Raw genomic sequence first — 21,342 nt, 5'->3', positions numbered from 1 at the left:
TGTGACCTTAGACAAACCACTTCAGTGCCTCGGTTTTCCCATCTCTGAAATTGAGAACACTTATCTACTTCACGATGCTGCCGTGCACCTGAAATGGTTTGTAAAGCACATGGAGATCCTGAGATGAAAGGCATTTTATAAGTGCCACAGCAGCTTTCATCCAGGAACACTCCAAAGGGTTTGCCAAGCTCCCCTCAGCAGCCATTCTGTATCAGCACCACCACACCAGAGTGTTTTTAAATAGAGGAATATTATATCCATCTGGAAAAACAAGAGGAACTGCAGGAGGCAGAATATAATTGCCCACAATGGAAGTTAGCCAGGACACATGGCTTAACATCAACTCCTGACAAAACTGCCATGAGATCTCTGATTGTCACCAGTACTCGGGACCTTACTTCTATATTTCTCTCAAAACAGCAGCTGGGATGACTTTGGAGATTTCCTATCAGAATCCTGAGCAGGGCTGCCACGTACTTAATCTTAAGATCTGACACACGCAGAGCCCGTGGGATGTACAACACTGATCATTTTAATTATACAACCTGTAGAGAAGTGGGTCAGGAATTCATGCAAACAGATTTGCTTTGGGCTGTACCTTGGCACAAATTCTCAGCTTTAAATTTTATTTTTTTTAAATCAGTTTGGCTGCTTTTAATTACACAATAGTAAAAAAAAAAAACAGCCAGCCACTTATTGGTTTTAGAAACATGTGGATTAAGAGTAAGGTCAGGATTTTTAAAACCTACTAGTAAGTTTGAGTGCCTTAGATTTTGGATGTCCAAATTGAGATATTTTAACTGGGCCTAATTTTCAGCGAGTGGGAGTCCAGTGTTTTCTGAAAAGTAGGACCCTTTAAAGGGGGTCTCAAGCAGCACACCCAAAATTGAGGCACCCAAAGTCACATCCTGAAATATTATTTCTCTCTTCCAATTCCTTTCTCCACCCAGAACTCTTGATCTTCCTCTCTTACCCCCCCGGACTCTTCCTCTCAGTCTCACTCCCCCATCACATTCCTTTTAGGTCCCCACAGCATCAAAAGGCCTCCTCAAATCTTCTTTTCTCCAAACCCTTCCCAACCAGACCGTCTCACTGACTCACGGCTGCGATGGTCCATCTTGAGCCACCAGGCCAGCGTCAGGCCTCCATCTGCCTGTTTAAAAGCTTCATAAAAAGCCAAGACCCATCAGATGAACACAACCAGCTTGTGCGTGCAGCTGGAATTTCCATTGCAGGCTCAGGTATGCAGGATAGAGAAATGCTGCAAGAAAACTGGAGAGAATGCTGAAAGCACCTGAAGAAAACCACAGATGACACCGCGGGGAGCTACACCTCTTAGCCCCAGGCCCTAGAAAGGATGTCATTTTTTGTTTAAACTACATTCACAGCTCCAAAGCCAGTCATGGTCTAATGCAGCAACCCACACTTTTGTGCAGCATTTTGTTTTCCAAACTGCTGTAAAAGGAAATTCAAACAAGGATCTACACAATCCATGTTCTAACATCCTGTTTTAACAAAACACTAGCTGGGAAACAAACTAACAAAGCCAAGGAAAGGCAGAAACTTCTCTCACACTTTCATCATTTTTCTTAATCTTACTATGATTATTACAGCACATCATCAGCAACTGATCTCAGCACCTAGGCACAACAGGGTTCATTCTGGCTGTAACGTAGCAGTCCAAGGCTTCTGCTGGACTGGGTTACCATCTTCACATTATTTAAAAGCCACTTGGAGGGCGTTGCCTGGACGTTTCATTCTGAAACATTCCCCCTGAGCTCCCACTACTAAATACAGACACCTACACACAGGTCAGGGGCTGGGCACCTGAGAAGCTTCAAAAGCCAGGGCTGCTCGAGCAGAATGTAACCATGCTCAAAAGTGCTGAGAGCAATTCCCCAGTGAGCACATACAGGTGGTGGGAAAGCACTATGAAAACGGCCTCCTCTTCCTTTAACGTTAGCCAGTCTCTCAGGAACTGTTCTGAACACCATCAACACGCTTGTATCTCTCTAGTTAAGATTAATTGAAACTTCTTGTTCTCAAGAAAACAGGTTCTACCGACTCGAACTAAAATAACTTTACAAAGTGACACAATATTTCCCCTGTTCTGAATCTAGCCATGTTATCATGATTTGATTTCTCTCTAAAAAGGAGACAAACTTAAAAACCTGATACACTCTGCATTTAAGTCATAAAAGAAACCAAGAGAGCAGCTCTCTAGCAGATGTCTACGTCATTACAAATCTTCTAGCACTTAGAAAAGCAACAACCAAATGACAAAACGACATTCCTAACCAATCATCTTCATGGTTTGTTTGCCATGGACATGTCTGGGGACTAGGAACACAAAGGAATAAGAATGCTCTGGACATTGACTGATTACTGGGCACTTCGAGGCAGGGGCAATCATTCAGAACTGAGCTGTTGGCTTTGAGTTGGTGGCAATTTCAGGCCCCGATCAGAATTCTCCCCATTAAGGAGGCAATGTTTGCAGTTGAGCTTCCATCTCCAGGTTGACAAACCAATGTGCCTTGGCTCCTTTCTAGACTATTTACTATGCAAACGGCTTTGCCTTCCCATTCTGGCTGCTCTTTCTCTGCTTTTCCATTTCTAAATGGCTGGATTTGGAAAAGTCACAGCATCCAACTCATTTACAATGGAATCGCTTTCTGCAGCAATTCCCTTTTCAAGATCAGACATTTATATGAATAATGGATGAAATTCACCATTGCGCAGGGCCCCCTGCGCCATTTAAGCACTGTGTTGGACCTAGTTTGGGGGCACATCTGATACAGCCATCCAGGGATGCCTCTGCACCAATCCTTCTGATGATAGGGGCTAAGCACAGAGGAGCCTTAGGCTTCAATTTCCATCATCCTCTGCTTCTGTTGACAGGACAGCAGGTGGACAGCACAATAGGTGGTGGTGGGAGGTTGGGTGGGTTACCCAGGGAGGATCCTGGAGGATAGCTGTACTTCCTACAGTAGCTTCAGCCATAACTAACCATTCACTCACAGTGCGTGCTTTTCACCAGGCTCTTTAGGAGCATTAAACCTCACTGCAGCACGGTCAGGCAGGTACTGTAAGCTCCACTACCCCCAGTTTACGGGAGGATAATCTTAAGTATGTCGAAATGAAGGGACTTTGTCCCAAGTCATCCAGTGAGGCAACAGCAGAGTTGGAAACAAAATCCAGAAATCTGAACTCTTCCCTGATCTAACCCTAGAGCACACTGCCTATCGGCACCTGGCAATCTTTTGTATCCCACTTCCCCACTCCCCAAAATGTATCATGACATCACTGATCAGAAAGCCCTAAAATAATCACTGGACACTTAATTGTATTGAAATTCAGACAACGCATAACCACCAACACCCCACTTCTTTAGCAATAAGCACCCTAGTTCTGTGTAATTCATTTTTCTCACCTGTTCTGCCCCCACCATGCTAATCGGTTTGCACTTGAATAGGTGGTTGATGAACTTGGGAATGAAGGAGCTGCGGAGAAGAAGAGACCAAAATGACATATTTGAATTTCAATACTCTGAATCATATAAAATGGTAAGCTAACACTGTGCAAAATAAATCGGGATTTTCCATTATGGCACTGCAAGTGCATACAGCTCTCAAATGGATTGTGAGCATACAATATTTTTTTTAAATACACAAATAGGTGAAGTAGAGTTCTTTTTCTTTAACCATGCTGATCTAAAAGTTAATTTGGAGGCCACGTACATGTTGTATGTAAGAATTTCTGAAAAAATGGAGTAATATATTATAGTGTCAGTTCAAGTATCAGTTAAGTAAGTTATCATACTATATAATAAACACCAAAACACCGGGACAATAACCATTCATGGAGTGGAAGCATCTTTATAACAACAAGAACCTATTCCGTACAGGATACAGAAATACTATATATACACACATAAAAATAAGTATTACAGAAGTACCGTGAGATTCCCACCAAGATCAGAGATCCACTGTATGAGGTGCTGTATATACACAAAGTAAGAGAAAGTCCCTGTCCCAAAGATCTTACAGTCCATGCAGATAAGACAAAAGATGGGAAGAAAGGCAGCTTTACTACCCCATTTTACAGCTAGCGAAAGGAAGCTGCCAGAGTTTGTGTCACATGGTCAGTCTTTAGCAGAGCTGGGAACTGAATCCAGATCTTCTGAATCCCAGTTCAGTGCTTAAACACAAGCTCACCCTGAATGATACATGGTAGGACATAGATTTTCTGGATTAGGTTTCTGTTTTTTATTGATTTTAGGTTTTGTAGGTGGTGATCTTTATAATGGAAACAAAGCTTCTCCCCTCTCCTCTCTTTGAGAAGGAAAGTCTTATCAATGTTCTATGTATTTTCCATGTCAATCTGGCACCCTCTGAAGCCCCATGCTCCCAGGGATGGTCTCCCAGCAGGTGAATGGTTATTCTAGGCTCATCAGCCCCCTCCCTAACACTGCCAAAGGGCTACATCTGGGTATATGTTTTGAGGGTGAAAAAAAGGTGGCATCTCAGTGGTTGACCCCTCAGTCCAGAAGACATGGTTAAGGTACTACAGTGTCTATGTCACAGTGTATCAAAAATAAAACGTACACAGAAGACACGTCACGTTATGTTTCAGTATTGTATGCACATCTGAATTTTACACGTGTTGACAATCAAAAGGCCAAGCTACACAGGACACCACCCAGTTACACCACCTTTACCCCACACCCCTACAACACCTTCTTTAAGGCCCCTTTACGCTGCCAGAGTGATGTAAAGGGGCCTTAACGCAAATCAGACTCTGGTCCACAATACTTACCAATAAAACCAAAGGGCTGCACTAGTTGCAAGTGGAGAGTGGCTAGCACACGCAAAAGGAAGTTACCTGGACCCCGATGAGCAGTTTGGTAGGACCACATCACTAACGCCCCCTTTTCCTCTTATTCGCTCATTTGTAATTCACCTGGTCTCCATTTGGCTGAACATCTGCATGTCTCATGTTTCCTGTCCCATGTCTGGGACCCAGTAACAGGTTTAGACTTTAATGCTCAGTCTTGTATTTTGTTTGCCTTGGTCTGTTTTCTTTCCCTTTATAGAAAGCTCCACTTACTGCAGTGATTGGACTTCAGTTTGGTTTTCCCTTTGCATCTGTCAAGCTCTTCATTTCCATCCATGAAGGAAGCAGCCTGGCCAAGACCCTCTTTGTCCTGCCACCAGTTATTCTCGCCAGGTAATTTCTTCTTTCCCTTACTCCGGTCAGAATGACACAAGCTGTGTGTCTGCAGCACATGCAAAGCACTCATTAAATGAGCAAAAACTATTGAAGAAAAGCAGCTTTTTAAATGGAAGAATTTTCTCCTCTCTCTTCTCAACTCATGGCCGTAGCCTCTCACAATGAATAATCTTTGCCTGGATGGGAGGAGAGTCTCAATGGGGAACAATTTTAAAATCATTACTGAGAACAAGCTTCGGGGCTGCCCCCAAATGGCTTTCAGTCTGGCCACATGAGAACACTAGCCTGGGCAAGCCAGCATAAACAGCGGTAGGAAAACAAACACTAGCCCCTACTGCAGGGGAGCATTAAGGCAGGGATGGAAGTTACCTGTCTCATAAGTCCATTTTTCAGGTGTATAAATAAATCCCAATGGCCAATCAGATAGAGCCAGGAACAGCTCGAGTTTATGCGAGCCTATAAAATGGACGATCAGTAGCAGTTCTGGCCGCAGCAGTTCACTGCACATGGAGGAGCGTGGATCTTTGATCTCACATGTAGGTCTAACCCAAGGGCAGGTCTGGTGCTAATACTTCCACGCTGCATATGGGAGATAGTGACACTGCTTAATTCTGCAGCATTTCAGGTAGGGAATCTGCATTCACGTGACCCAAGGATTCCCCCTTTCAGATGTCCATCCACAATCTTCAATAGGGGAGGTTTCGCTTAGTGTGAAAATTTCAAAGCGTCAGAGAATGGCCATCTGCTCTCCCTGCAATGAGCACCAGGGCCGGCTTTAGGAACTGCAGGGCCCAATTCGAATACCCAGTGGCAGTCTCGGTCTTCGGCAGCACTTCAACGGTGAGGGGTCCTTCACTCGCTCCGGACCCCCCACCACCGAAATGCCACCAAAGACCCAGAACGAGTGAAGGACCTCCCGCCGCTGAAGTGCCACCGAAGACCCGGATCGCCGCTGGGTATGTAAAAAAAAATTAAAAAGGTGCCTAAGGCGTGGGGCTCTCTTAGGCACGGGGCTCGATTCTGGGGAATCGGATGAATTGGCCTAAAGCCCACCCTGACGAGCACAGAAGGAGGAGGGAGTGACCTTCCCCCCTCCACCCCCCCCGGATGCTGCCTATTATATTATACCCTGTCTAACTGGAAACAGCTTCTCATGTCCAGCAGGGTGGGCAAGATGAGTGACACTACCCCTCTTCCACGTGCTGACTGGCAGAGGCCATTAAGAGTGCTGCAGCATGACTGAGAATCTCAGCTCATCTGAGCTCCTTGTCTCCAAAGCCCTAGACACCACAATTCCTAAAGTCAGCTCCAAAGCCCGACTCCCCTATAGCACGTGCAGACAGTCCCAATAAGATGAATATTCATTTATTCAACTGCATATTCTCTGTGCATGGTTTAAGCACTTTGAAAAATGTGCTCCACTGTACTCTGAGATCTACATTTTAATGCCACAATTCATTTACAGTTTGAGCTGTAAAATCATATCCAAACACTCTGTACAAGCAGACTAGTCCCCAAGGTAATAATAAAGCAGAGCAAGATAGATTAGGAGCCTGAAAACAGAAACCACAGCACTTGAAAGGCTCCCATCCAACAGGAGTAGCTTTGCCAAGCTTGTGTTTTCCTAATCCCTTGCATTGATGATGCATTAAACACAATACCTCACTAAGCAAGACAGACAGAGAAGCAACCACAGTACGTTTATTTTAGAGGAGATGAGCTGCTACAGAATGTTGTTCAAAGCGTCCAGCTGTTCTTGAGTCACTAGCAATAGAGAATCACTTAGGTTTAAATAACCCTCTGAAGTTCAGATCAGCCACTCTCCCCGAATCAACAAGATTTACTCCAGGCTGCTTCAGCACTAGCATATGCTGTGACATTCAGGCAATCTTCTTTCACAATTCTCACTGAATGCCTGATCAAAGTCCCTCCAAGTCATTAGGAAAATTTTCACTCTAATTATCCACAACATTCTACAGTACGTAGCTAACACTGAGTCAATCTGGGGCAGAGGAAAAGATAATTACCTTTAAAAGCCTTACCACACGCCAGGATTTCTACCCCCCCGTCGTCAGTTCCAATCTCCTTGCAACTTCCAAAGGTAGGTTGAGCAAATGTTCATACAGATGTGGAAGCCTCTTCCTTTGCGCTATATTTTTTATTTAATAGGGGAGTGATTTAGGTACCCATAAGAATGTAAGATAGGGGTTCACTGGTGTTGGTCTTAAGTGTCATCTTGAATTTCAACTACCCCAGTCTATTTTGGGAGCCTGTGAGTCTTGGCCAAAAAGGGGGGAAAAATGGCATACACTGAAAGACATATCAAGTCCCTGGTGAGGAATTTTCTTCCTCCAAATTTGGCTCAAATTTCTTGAGTTGGTTTTAAGTTTTGCAACTTTAGAAACTTTATCTCCCCTGTGGTCCAGTAACTCAAAACCAGCCCTAGTGCAATACAATTAGATTTAAGAAGTGGTTGCCGGTGCAAAAAAGATACAGATGTTCACATACAAAATGCGAACACGATTTTCAGTGTTGTCTTGCACATACAAGGTACAATGTCTAGTAGACAGACCAGCCTATAACGTTAATATTCTAGGGACTGAGAGTCTTAAAGGCACCCAGATATGGGTTGGTATTAAAATGCCACACGAGTGCTGAGAAAGATCAAGATATCATTAACTAGTGTACTGGTTCTGTTTAGAAGTCTTACTGGCAAAATTATCATCATCAGGAGTACGAAAGGAGCTGAATTCTCACATGCAGGGCCTGATCCAGAGCCCTGTGACAACATCAGGACTTTCTCTCAAATTAAAGGGACGTTGGAGCAGGTCCACAGAGGTCTTTTGAGTGGCAGTTTTGCAGTTCTCTAAGGACTACCAAGGAACAAACTTTGATCCACTCACTCATTCCGGCTTAGATCTGAACTCATCCCAAATGGGAGAGGTGGGTGCTTTACCCACAATTCACTTGGTATGTGCTTAACAATAAAGTTTAAATGGAGGCAACTAAGCCAAAGTATTAAGACTGTGCTGCTAACAGCTGTAAATGGATGTTTCATTTATCACCATGGTAGCTATATAAAATTCAAGTGTAACCACGAAGGAGGCTTATGCACAATAAATTTTCAGAGACAGCGTTTCGAACAGTGATTATGGGCAGTGTCATAATATGACTGATCAGAAACTGTTCCTCAATGCAAACTAATGAGCATCCAGAGACGGAAAAGGGAGTGTAACTCTCAGGCCACCCGCCCTGTTGAAGAAGCTAATGGCACTCAAGATACCCCACTACCTCCTTTTCTGCTGAAGTAGAAACCGAAGCTCTGATTCTAAGAGCCACACTGTAACTGCAAGTCTATACGATTTACTTTGGAGAGATTAGCTTATGAGAACTGAATGAAAAGTTTAGGTATTTTTAAGTATGAACTATGGCATGTGCAGTGTTTCCCACTTATGTTTTCCGCTGGGCTGGCCATGCAGAACTCGACAGCCAGTAGCTGTCGCTACCATGGCCTTTAACAGCTTTTTCCTGGGTCACAGGCCTGCAGTGTTTGATTGGTCTCAGACGAACAAAAGGGAGTTTAAAAGAAATTGCCCATAATCCCTTCAAAGGTAATTTGGCTCTAAGAAACAGGGCACTAAAAGGCTCTAAATAAGATTTAGAAGCTGGGATTTTAAAGGGGATCTAAGAGAGGTGGGTACTCGACTGCAATGAAAATCAGTGGGAGCTGGGCCCCGAACTCCTTATTCTCTGCATCCCCCAATCACTATTAACCTGTCCAGCACTGACAGGCCAGGAATCAGATCACCACAATGGCCCCACATACCTGAGGTACATTTCCAGTCTGTACTGATCAGTATCTTTGCACAAATAAGCAGCTCTAGGACAGGGTTGCGTACTGTGTGTTTACTTCCAGTTAAATGCAGCTTGGCAGCCTGCTGGTTGTTTAAAAATGTGTTATTAGAAGGAGAAAAATTGTCATGAGAGTTGGAGCTGGCACAGGTCTATACCAAGGAAAAGAGATTCCCATAACGAAGCTGAAGTGTTCTTTTAAATATCCACCAAATGCTGATTTGTCAACCTCTCCTGCACTGGGACTCCACATACAGACACTCAGAACTGGTCTTTTGCAGAGGCCCACCCCAGAAACCTCTGCACTTAGAAAGCAGTGCTCCAGCCATCATTCAAATAGTTTACCAGCTGGTCCGGGCATGTGAGAAGGAACCAGTGAAGACGACTGTGTAAATTTGCTTCAGCAGGACACTCAAGACAAGGAATGGAATCACCTTGCAATCTCATGGACAGCTGCAGGTGACCCCATTCCCTTAGACTTTGGATGCTTTTGACCTATATGTCAAAAGCTACTGATATAATGTACTAAAAGGCAGGTACATAACCAGGCTAGCGACAATCAGAATTACCAGAGAACGCTGGGACAGGCAGTGACTTACTTTGCAAATTTAATACAGAACTGAGTGAAGTATTTTCTTGTGGAGGCTAGATTGTCACGGATGATGGGAACGTTCTGCTTAATATGAAGAATAACGGATGTGACATAAGGACTCTGGTCGCCAACATGCTCCACATTCTGCCACTGCATCTGCACGAGGGGGGGAAAAAAAAAAAAAAAGACCTCTTAATTCATTAGGCTTTAGACAATGTAAAAAGACACAGCAGTGTAGAGTGTTGAAGTGAGCACTGGCTTTTATCAATCCAGCCTTTACAAAGCCCTGTAGAAACTCTCCAGGAAAAAGTCACCATAATTCTTTAACCAGGCAGCCCTCTGTGTCAGCCGACTGAGGACTAAACCCCTGGCAGAGAAACTAAGACCTATTTTCTCATCAAATTAGTTACTTGTTGTCTAAGAACCATAGGGCCTGTGAACAATAGAGAAGACGTGAAGAAAGAACAGCTAGAATGGCCCTAATATATCAAAATACAGAGTTGAGGAAGGAATATGTACCAATGCTTATGGGTCGTGGAAGGGTGTGCACATGTACATGGATAGAGCACAGGGATAAACAGCTTTTGGTGTAAATTATGGGGAGACTCCAGCCTGTTTGAAAGTTTCTTTTCAACAGCTCCCATAAATCCTGATTCTGGGCCTTTAAGAAATTGACTGCAAGATCGGAAAAAGGCCTGATGCCTGTATCGAAGTAGGAGCATTAACATGGATTAGGCTGAGGACAGCTAGATGGAAAAGAGATTTAAAAAAAAAAAAAACCAAAACAGTGCAACTCAAACATTCCACATGAGCTCAGCTGACAGCAAAGCTCAATGTTACTGGTGTGGAAGGCTAGAATGCAAGACTTCAGCTCATCCAAAATGCATACATAAAACTATACAACAGCAAAAGAATAATGACTCCATTCCCCTTCTCATTTTCCTAGAGCTTCAGTCAAAGTAGCTGTCTTTAGTAAGACGTGTGACTGCTTTGACAATGTTCAAAATATCCAAAACAAAACAGCAGAAACCTTCTGAAAGGACGTGAACAGCTGAGGTCTTGAGGCCCCTGGAAAGACATCTTTGTTCACAGCAATTTCCCCTGAGGAGTAAGACTGTCCAAAGAGGTGCTGCTTAGTACTCTTACCGTACATGCACATTAATGAGTAATGGTAAGCACTCATGATTCCATGTTGCATCATAGTTCCAGGTTAGCACTGCGGCCCTACCATTCAAGGAAGCCATTAAGATGAATTATGAATGACTGGAACAACAGAAAATCAGGATGGAAAACTGCACATAATTTGGGGGGGAAGAAAGATACAGCTATTTTTGTTTCCTTTGAGGGATGAGATTGCATAGGACCTACCTTCAAACTTGCTTGCCTAAGCCCCAGATCTGCACGTATACCTCCCCTGCTATTTTTAACTTATTACAGATGCTTTGTTCCATATGACTTTCCAGATTCAACTCCATGCAAATGATGAGTGGCATAGGTGACTTAGTGGGTTAGAGCAGCCAAATCTCCAGTGTCGAGTGGCAGAGTCTACATATGTCCCACGCAAAGCCTTTGTCAGTTAACAAAACTGAAGAGAAACACATGCACTCAAGTAGGCAAGAGGGACGTTTTTCTCACTATCTGTTCAGTAGTTTGTAACTCTTACTCGGCAAATCTCCCATTGGAGGGATTGTTCAGACTAGTCCAACTGCTCTTCAGCTGCTCACAGCAACCACCACATCTGAAGAAACATACCTAGTAATGGTTTCCTTGCCACACTTTCCTAGCACCACATCTTCCCCACTGATGGTAATTTTAAATTAACACAGTCAGGATATACAGAGCACCTCTAGAATAATCATAAGACTATTGCTTAGACAATGGTGCAACACTTCCCCCTCACCCCGCCCATCCACTGTAGCCAATTTGTTTTGCTGGGTTTCACTCCTAAAGCAATTCTGATAAACAATCTTATCAAAATGTAAAATTCAAATTAGCTGCGTGTGTGCATTTTTCAATAGGACAAGAGTAGCTGCAACGAAAGGAATAGTGAGACACATATTGAAAAGTCATCCAAAGAAATATGAACCCAATTTTTCTGGTAAAGGGTAACTTTTCTCTTGTCATTTTAAATTTACTCTTCAGGACTCAAGTGTTTTTTCCATTTGTGTTTGTCTTGGGATATCCCCAGATAGTTTTTGACTGGTATTGTACATAAACAACCAAAAATATAAGGTCTCAACTCATGTATGTGCGAGAGAGAAAATGTGACAATGTGAGAATAAAGAATGAGCAACTGAGAATTGTATGGATAAAAGCATATTGTGCTGAGGGGTTCTGAAAGGATCCTCAAAAAACCAACCAGCAGAACTCTGGTGGTTTGCTATGTAACTCAAGCTGCAGAAGTCCTTGCTTTTTATTATATAAATTTGTAAAAAATGTTCCAATGAAGGCAGTTCATGTTACAGCAATGTGGTCACCTCACTGCAATAGTGTTTATTTTGCAAGTTTTGTTCCTTTCACTGAGAAATGTTCAGCTTTGTGAGTTATGTCAGCACCACAAATCACAGCTTTTCTGCTGTATGCAACTTCCCTGCTGGCAGATGTGTATTATGAGTGTTTGGTGTACATTCAGTACAGACACATGCACATACCCTTGGGCAAAGAGTCTCTCCAACTCCTCACACAGGTCACTCCCTATTTGAAGGCTTTCACTGAGTCTCTTATTTTCTGTATCCAAGTAAAATTTCTTATCCTCACTTTCAAGACAGTTTTCCATCTACTTTTTGGCTTTCACAATGATGCCATTAGGGGCAGACACACCTTGTCTAACTGATCTAAGGTACCTACCATCACATACTGTTTCTGGTTGATGCAATAAATCTCTCCATACCACCCAGCCCCATTTGTTCCTTGTACTCCTAAGGCTGTCCCAGAACTCCTTTCATCTCTTTCTCACCCTCTTTACAACTTTTCATGCTACCTCTGCACCCGAAGAGCCTTCCAGATCCAACAACATCCCTCTCCTCCTTCAAACCCACTTCTGTCATGAACTCTCCCAAAGCTGACTGTATCCCATTGGTGTCTACACACATTCTTGCTCTTTAACTGTTAGTCCAGTGTACCCTTTTTATCCAAGTCAGATTAAGCTCTTGGATAGTGCTGTCCTTATGTGTTTCTGCAGCACCACCACACATACTTAGAGCATTCCAATTATAATTATAAATACCACCTCTAAAATTGAAGGGCCAAGAGAAATCATCATAAAACGTAAGTCATGTCCCACAATAGCTATGGATGCAGTTATTAAAAGTAACTATCTACTTAGAAGCAAAGATGAAACCCAAAGGCTACATACACATTTTGGAAGGTGGAGTCCTATCTTCACTTAAGATTTGCCCAAAATACTCACGATAAGAGAAAAACCAGGACCATTTCTGTCTGAAATGGATATTCACATTATTTATTTTGTGTGTGAAATATCTCTATGAATAATGAAGCCAAGATATGCTTAGATGCTTGGTGTCATGGGTATTTCATAATTCGCTTCTATTTCTTGGAAAATAATTTATTAGCAAACAGCCATGTTTCAGAATTAAAAAGAACCCAGAATAGTCTGCCTCGCAGATTTTGGAGGGTTTACCTACAATAAAAGATCTGAAATAAGGAAGCAATGGCTCTGAAACAGACATGTATTCATATTATAGGAAAATAAGAGTGGATTCAGAGGCACATCCTTCATTCCTCCAAAACAGAATGAAATTTTACTCTTCCAAATGTTAATGTCTTTGTTATTCAGCTACAGAGGTAATAAATAGGTCTCGAGAAAGTAAAAAAAAATAAAATAAAAAAAATCTCTTACATCAAATCCAGCTCTTTCAAAATTCCAGTAAAACTTGCATTCAAGCAACTGCCTGCCTGCTGCAAATGGAGGAATGGGTGTGCAAATGACAAGGATTTGCTTAGCAAGTTTTGCAGTGCTTAGCTTGTTTATAGCCGATCATTCCCATCACATGCATTTCATTTTGCTCATGCTCCAAAGACAAAAATAAATGGCCGACCAGCTGCTGCTTTCCCAGTCTTGCGGTTTTGCTATGGTATAAACAACCCAAGCTCAGGGATTCGGACATCCTGTCTTAGGCAAGTAGGAGCATCTAAGGGACTGACAGGGCGCATAAGCAACACCTGAAGTGCTAATCCCCTCCCCCACCGTGTTATTTTCCTGGAAAAATTCTCTTTCCACTTGGGACATGTACAAATTCTGTTAGCAGCTGCATTCCAACTCGCACTCTAACTGGGGGTGGAGGGTAGTTGCAGCTGGAACACATCACGAACTGGAATGCTATTAAAACTCATGGCAGTTAGGAAGTAAGTCGATGCTACAAAATGGAGACCTCTGCTTAATATTTCTAATTGAGAGAAACCCAACTCATAGGTCAACCTACTTTCATCGTCCTCACCTCTGCCTAAATCAACCTGGGCTTTTCACGACACCTTGGCAAGACAAACATTGCTCTACGTTTCGGCTGATCAGCGAAAGAGAATAATGCAACTGCCACAAAACCCAAAAGAGCTGGTGACTCAAAGAAAGGTTGCACTTCTGGCCTCTCTAGTCACAGTGCCACATGTCACTGGGAGCATCAGAGAAGCGACAGGGCACAACCCAGCCTTATACTGCCCTTTGGGTACCTCCAGACAGACAGTTCACAGGCCAGCTTGGTAAAGCTCCTGGACAGGGTGTGGAGGGGAAAGTGAGACACAAAGTGCATATGGCATTTAGAGCTAACCAAATTTCTCCCAGTCTCAAAGATTCCCATGAACATTGAGAGCTAAAAGGAAGGACAGGGATGAACATTCACTGACAGCGTTCTATTGGTCAAGTGGCTTATTTAGCTGTGAGAAATCGGAAGCTCTTACCGGAGTCACACCAAAGTTTGTTTGGAAATGAAGCACGACTTGAGCTATAAAGTGGTGGCAGCTTTAAAAACTAAGCTGGCACCATGCAGTTACTCTCAGAATGGGGCAAAGGAAACATCCCGAGTGAAACTGAATAGTGTCACTGAGCAACAGCTGCAAAGCATGACTTAAGGCTACCCCTTTAAAAAACGTACCTTGCTCATAGCGGTAAGGGCCGGGTCACAGGCTGCATCCAGGTCCTGCACTAACAGCTGTATGCTATTTGAGATCACGCTGAAAAAAATCAAGTACAGGCATTATGATAGTACTCAGTAACACAGTGCCAAAACTGACTTCTCTGAAGGTTAAAGGAGAAAAAACATAGGCGACATTTGTACTGAATTGTGAAGAGATACACGGCTAGAATTTTTACTTCTCAGAATCCAGGAAATTTTGCATGCCATTTACAGGGGAGCCAGCAGATGTGACATAATTTAGACAGAGACAGCTTTTCACCATGCCTTGACATACAGAGGGGGAATGGGATCCCAGTTATGTGCCAGATCACTTACTGTGCACTGCTGGAACAATTTGTATAGTGCGGGTGCTGAGAGTGATTGACCCAAACTGAAAACCCTGTATATGAGGGAAACCACTTCAAGCAACGGGGAGCGGTAGCACCCCAGCTCTCCTAGTTCCAGTACCTATGTACATGGATCATTCCCAATGACTAAATCATCCAGCAGAGCTCACCCTTGAAGTCTGTTTGTGATTCTGTTTCAAAACTTCATCTGGTCTTTTTAAAATTAAAATTTCATTTCCAATATGCAGTTCTATACTACGCAGCATTGGGATGGCTTCCACTTGATACTTTGTTATTCACATATTAACCACAGAACTTTACAATAAAGTTTTTAAATAATGCAGCTAAGACTGTGCATGAGTTCTGAATATCTGCCTTCCTTTTTCCGGGGTGACGGCAGATGGGGCATTTATAGCATGTCTAGAATTGCACTAGTCCATTGTTCTCATTTCTCCAGAATTATAGGACATGCCAAACCATGACTTGAAAAAAAAATTACTAATATTACTTAGAGCCATATTTGATCCCATTACACTAAAGTTCGGACTTAAAAATCATGGGCCTGCGGAGGCTGCTTAACCTAAAACAACAGTGAAAGAACATTGTATGTTAATCTTCTGTATCTCGGATCATCTCCATGGACATGTGGCCCAGCAGTGCCTTTACCTCAGGCTTTCGCTAGGAGGTATACAAAACGAATCACCCTCCCACTAAATAAACAGATTTTAACCTCAGTACAAGCCTCAAGCCTTTCATGAATGACCTCTTAATTCTCCATGATCATGTTTTGCTATTTGCCTTGCAAATGGTGCTGGTCTAGCCAGAACATGCTGAGTGCAGAACAAACCCTGAGTTCTACTTTCTCTCTCACCCCTACCATAAGTAAAATTCTGTAGATGCTGCTCTGCAACTTACCAGCTCAATTTTCCTTTAGACATTTAAACGCAATTATTGACATAGATGGACACCATCAACCAGCTACCAATTCACTCCACATTGTTCCTACACACACACACACACACAGAACACACGAAAGCCCATGCAAGCTGTCAGATGTCTCCAATAGAGATAAAAGCACATGAAGACAGGAGCAGTGCCCTAAATAGAAAGATTGCTCCTGTCCAATACAGAATTTGGTTCTAAAAAGTGACCTTAACAGGCAAGCCTGTCAAAAACAACCCTGAAAAATATTAGAGATGAAGCAGCTGTTGTCTTTAAAATAAATGAGGTAGCATTTGCACTAAAATTAAAACACTTGTGGCTATTACTACATGGCTGGTGTGCCTTTCTGCCATCTGGTTGGCACCACATGATTTGCTCCCTAAGGAAACTACACAAGCTCAAGCAATACCAAGATAACTGAGATTGAGATAACTGGTCTGCTTGGATACGTCTGGGTTCTACAGGACGTCTGCTGTCAGCGAGATGTAGGAAAATAGTTGTGGTTTAGCACCAAAATGAAACATGACCATTTTAATAGAAGGCAAACAGCTCGTGACTGGCTTCCATATGTTAGTAGCCTACCTAGGGCTTTGTCACCAGGCACAGAGTCTGGTGTAAATAGCAGTAGATAGCAAGTTGGGGGGTGGGGGAAGGGGGTGGGAGAAGAAGAATCCACTTTAAAAAATAAGCCTGACTGGCTTACAGGAGCAATGAGATTGCAGCAGCGCCTGATTTACCGAGCAGCACCAAATGCAGAGTGCTTGGTCATCTATGTTACAGTACTGCCCAGAATCCCTAATCAGAACTGGGGCCTTGCTGAGCTCAGAGCTGTACAAACAATCTGGAGATGAAGATGAGCTGTCCCATGAATTGCTTGCAGTCCTTTACAAACTAACCAAATAACCTGCATCATCCCTGGGAGAAAGTTATCTATAATCTGTTTTACAGATGGTGACATCCAGGCATGGACACCAAGCCTGGCCTTTTCCAAGGAGGCAAGAAAGTTCAAACTAGATACCCTTTCAGTAGGATCACAACAAGCCCTTTAGAAATCCATCCCGAAGTGACTTGCCCAGAACCACACAGCAAAGCAGCGGCGGAGCTGGGGCGAGACCCTAAGAGTTTCTTGGTTCCATGTTCAGACCACAATTCAATTTATCCTTCAAGTTTGCCTCAAGAAGACACTGTTTGTTATGTCCTGTCATTTCCTAAACGACCTGCACAGCGATTCCAATGACAAACACTTCCCTAGCTGATTGCTAATACAAATTCTTTACATGCATTCCAGTGATTTTTGCCTTCTCTTATGCAATTACAAAGAGAAGGAAAAAAATCAGCTGCTAGGCCTAATGACATGTTCAGTAAAACAGTGGGTGGGGCGTGTTACCAGCAACATTTTAAGGCTTTATTTACTCCTAGGCATAACTAAGCACCAGATCCCAGTAAAAGGGACTTGTTTATTGTTTAAAGAAAAAAGTCTATATTAAAATGATGTTCAGAGGCGTGTCCTACACTGACAGGACACCAGCCAAAGTGCTACTCTGATTTAAAGGCCTTTACAAGCCTCCGCTATGAGACGCATCAGTCCTGAAGGTCTAACTTTCAAGCACGCAAAATGGCAGATGTGTGAACAGTATGTCAAAACGACTTCCAAAACCTCATCTCATTAGCCGCCAAGTGAGACAACCACAATGGAAACTGAATGGTGACGCAAAATAGCTGGTTTGTAAGAGCTGGTCACGGCTGAATGCAGCACACACCCTCACACTGCCCTTATGAGGAGAATTCTACTACATGGCAGAATGGCAAATTACATTCCCACTTCCGGGCTAATTTGCTTTGGTGTTTCAACCAAGTCACAGAAAGTCTTTCCAACCTCAGCCATAGGCCAGGGATTCGCTCTTCTTATTTAGGATTTGAGAAAGAGTGCAGAGAAAGGGAGCTTCCTCAGATCAGAAGGAAACCAGGCTGGAGAAGCAATAGGAGCCCTACAGAGTATGAAAATCCTGCTTGGGCATTTTGTTTGTCATCCTGCCCATTACAGCAAGAGAGGGGGAATTGTCTTAGCTGGAGCCAAACAGGAAAAAGCTTCTAAAAGAAGCCTTGCTGGTAGCAGCAGAACAACACGGGCATGTTATCTTTACTAAATCTTAGCTCCAGGACTGGCGAGAAGCATCAGTAAGAGTGTACAATTTGATTAAACCCTCGTTCAATTAGGATTTCAAGGAACAGTGGTTCTGCGACAGATCAGAGAGTCAGGATATCTGAGTTCTGTTCCCAGCTTTGCCAGGGACTGTCTGTGTGACCCTGGGCCAGCCAATCACTCTGTGGCTTGGGTTCCTCACCTGAAAGAAAGATGGGGGATAAGACGACTACTTCCCTCATAGGCTAGATGGTTGGAGAGAACTTTGAGGTCCTCTGATGGAAGCTGCCACTGATGATCCATTATTAACATGGGATAAACATTATTTTAATACACGATCACAATTTCCCCCCCAATTATGTTCCTTAAATGCCAGGATCTTGCATTTGGGACCGATCATTTTATGACACATGAAATGGAGTTTGATAATAATGAAAATACTGCTGATTAACACTGGGAAATTACTGTAGGAAGGAGAATGTACCAGGACAGCTTCCTTCTTGAAATGTAACAGCAATCTCGGGCAGCTGACAAAATGCAAATATTATTCCAGATGGGAACTCACTATTTCCTTTCCACTCTGTCTTTTTATTCCTTTGGCCATAATGATGGGGAACAGTTACATCAATGGTCAATACCACTCATGTTCTTGGGCTGGCCAGGAGAGAGATGGCTTCTTCACCTGGGAAACGCCTACTTCTCAACTTAAGCATCACGGCATTACCATTTTATATTCTACATCTACCAGCCGTTCTGCTAGTACTGCCCTGGCCTACATCATTGAACAGATTAGTATGACATTTGCCAGCATTATGGAAAAACACTCTGCTGGACATACATGCTGAATGTATCCATCTCTCCTGTCAGGTTGATTCGTTCCATGAGACTTGCGTCCACTTTTTCTTTGAGTTTTTCTTCAAGCTGTCAGGGGACAAAATGAGTAACAGACAGACATCAGATTTCTACCTAAACTGATAACTTAGCTGCTTAAACTCCTGCAAAAGCCAGCTTGTTAAATCAGGAAATGGTCCTAGACTACTGCAACCTGTCTGAGATTTGCTTAGTGGGTAACAGTATCCGGAATAGAGATTTCCTGTCTGTCAGAAGCTCTAGACACAATGGTGGTGTGTCCTTGAAGCAGTTAACTTTCAAGGCTGTAAAAGCAGAGTTTCTGGCCCAGTACCACACACAAATCTAACATGACAATGTACTAGGGCACTACCTCACCTAAACCAGGTGCGTAATCCACTAATGTGCGTTACAGGTCCCCATTTGCACCAGATGTGCAGAGGCTACAAGTCTATTACAGCTGCAGCTAGAGCGCCTTGGTTCTTTAGTTAAAGCAGTAGCAGCTCATGCTTTTAGCTTTGGCGGTCCTTGGTTGAACCCCCAGTGGATTGGCCAAGACGGTGGCTAACACAGGGCATCCACTAAGCTAAGACATTCTGAGAGCATGTTAAATGTAGAGTTAACCGCAATGGTGGAGCAGCCTGCGGGAAACATTTGTGTCCCCTCTTTTCATTGTGCCCTGCCACTCAGTGAAGTGATTAACCACATTCCTGGTCCTATATTAAGTTAGGCCTTGAAGGATAATGGAGAAGGGATTTTGATGATTCTCCCTCTATTGGATTAAAGCAGTTTATGTATCAAGTATGAAAGAATGCTACCCAAAAGTGAGACACCAGTTAGGGTTTAAGTTACAAAACTGTCCTGATCCAGTGAGGGCAGCAAAATCAACAATCTCTTGTCTCTGAAATATGGTTTTAATTAATGTTCTAGTTCCATAATTAACCCAGCATTATGCACAGCAGAAATTACTATGTCAATTTCAGCAAAGAACCTGACTTTTTTAATTAGATGAGTAGCAACCTTTAATTTTAAAATTAAATATTACAAGCTATTACTTAGTACAGCTGAGGGCCAAGCAGCAGCACTTCATTGCCTGATTTGCCATGGCATAATCATGTGGTGGACGGGATACAATATTACAGGTGTTGCAGAGGGAAGTTCACCTGTTGGGTTGTTGCCAAGCAGTACTCTGCCGTGCTCAGGATGCTACAGATGAGACAGAGTTCTTCTACAGTAAACTTAGCCACTTCCGAGCCCTCCTTTTCTTTTAGCAGGCTGGTGATGGTCAGTCCGCTACTGCTGCTTGTTGTTCTGCAGGAAAGACAAAAATGGCGAGGCTCAACCATCAACTGTGCTTCCTAGTACACGTACACACATCACCAAATGCACTATTTATAGATTTAAAGGCCAGGAGAAACAAGTCTGACTTGCATAAAACAGGCCAAAGAATGTCACCCAATAAAATCGACACCAAGCCCATCCCTTCTGTTTCAGCTATAGCAAATCTTATAGAAAGATCAGTTTTTATTTAGTGACCTCAAGTGATGGAAAATCCAGCCCACTCCAGTGTATCAGACCTTAACGATATTTAATACACATTTCATGGCTAACCCTGCCTTGGTTGTCAACTGCTCCAATACTCCACTTCATGGCTATAGGAAGATCTCAATAGCTATTATGCAACATGGTAATAAGCTATTTATTATCTGATAACTAAATAGATTTCAACATATATCTCAGAGTTTAGCAGTCATTTCAAATACTGTGGTAACTAAAAGGACAGTAAATAACAGCATACAGAGATTATCTCCTGTATTTTCTACTGATTTGTTGATACACAGCAGTTAATCAAAGGATCAGAACAGTTGGGAGTCAGGAAATTCCCTGCCTATTTCAACTCTCTATAATACAAATCCTTTTTTAAAAAAATAGGACAGTGATATTTATCTTGGACAGAAGAAATAGAGCACAAAAAGTCATATGTTCAAAGAATGCAACTGAGATCTGCTGGAGAACACACGTTAAATTCATCTTTCCACTTTTCTAAACGTAACCCCACTACCATATGTAAAATATTTTAGCTGGTTTCAGAAATTCACTCTGCTGCTCCCAGATTTAGAAAGGGAGACCGCCTGGACATACCAAATAGCCGTGTGTGTACATTATCTGTAACTAACATTGACAATTTCCCAGTGAATTCACTGGGAAAATTTTCACTCTTATTTATATTAGTGTAAATCCATGACTTCACTGGATTGA

General features: G+C 42.8%; 1 protein-coding gene across 3 annotated transcripts in view; it reads right to left on the bottom strand.

Annotated features, from left to right (window-relative positions):
- The window catches only part of VPS53 (VPS53 subunit of GARP complex), a 91,391-nt gene that overhangs the window by 20,555 nt on the left and 49,494 nt on the right, over window positions 1-21,342 (bottom strand). For all 3 annotated transcript variants that reach the window (XR_003996878.1, XR_003996879.1, XM_030536220.1), the window contains exons 15-19: window positions 20,247-20,394; window positions 19,073-19,155; window positions 14,782-14,860; window positions 9,681-9,829; window positions 3,431-3,500 (exon numbers count right to left, since the gene is read on the bottom strand). Coding sequence is in view for 1 of the 3 variants with exons in the window: in XM_030536220.1 (XP_030392080.1) it covers window positions 3,431-3,500; window positions 9,681-9,829; window positions 14,782-14,860; window positions 19,073-19,155; window positions 20,247-20,394 (529 nt within the window). In the remaining 2 variants the exon portion in view is untranslated. The remainder of the gene's footprint in view (window positions 1-3,430; window positions 3,501-9,680; window positions 9,830-14,781; window positions 14,861-19,072; window positions 19,156-20,246; window positions 20,395-21,342) is intronic.

This window comes from Gopherus evgoodei, chromosome 17 (assembly GCF_007399415.2).
Source record: "Gopherus evgoodei ecotype Sinaloan lineage chromosome 17, rGopEvg1_v1.p, whole genome shotgun sequence".
Taxonomy (NCBI): domain Eukaryota; kingdom Metazoa; phylum Chordata; order Testudines; family Testudinidae; genus Gopherus; species Gopherus evgoodei.
This window is presented reverse-complemented; position numbering and strand designations above follow the sequence as displayed.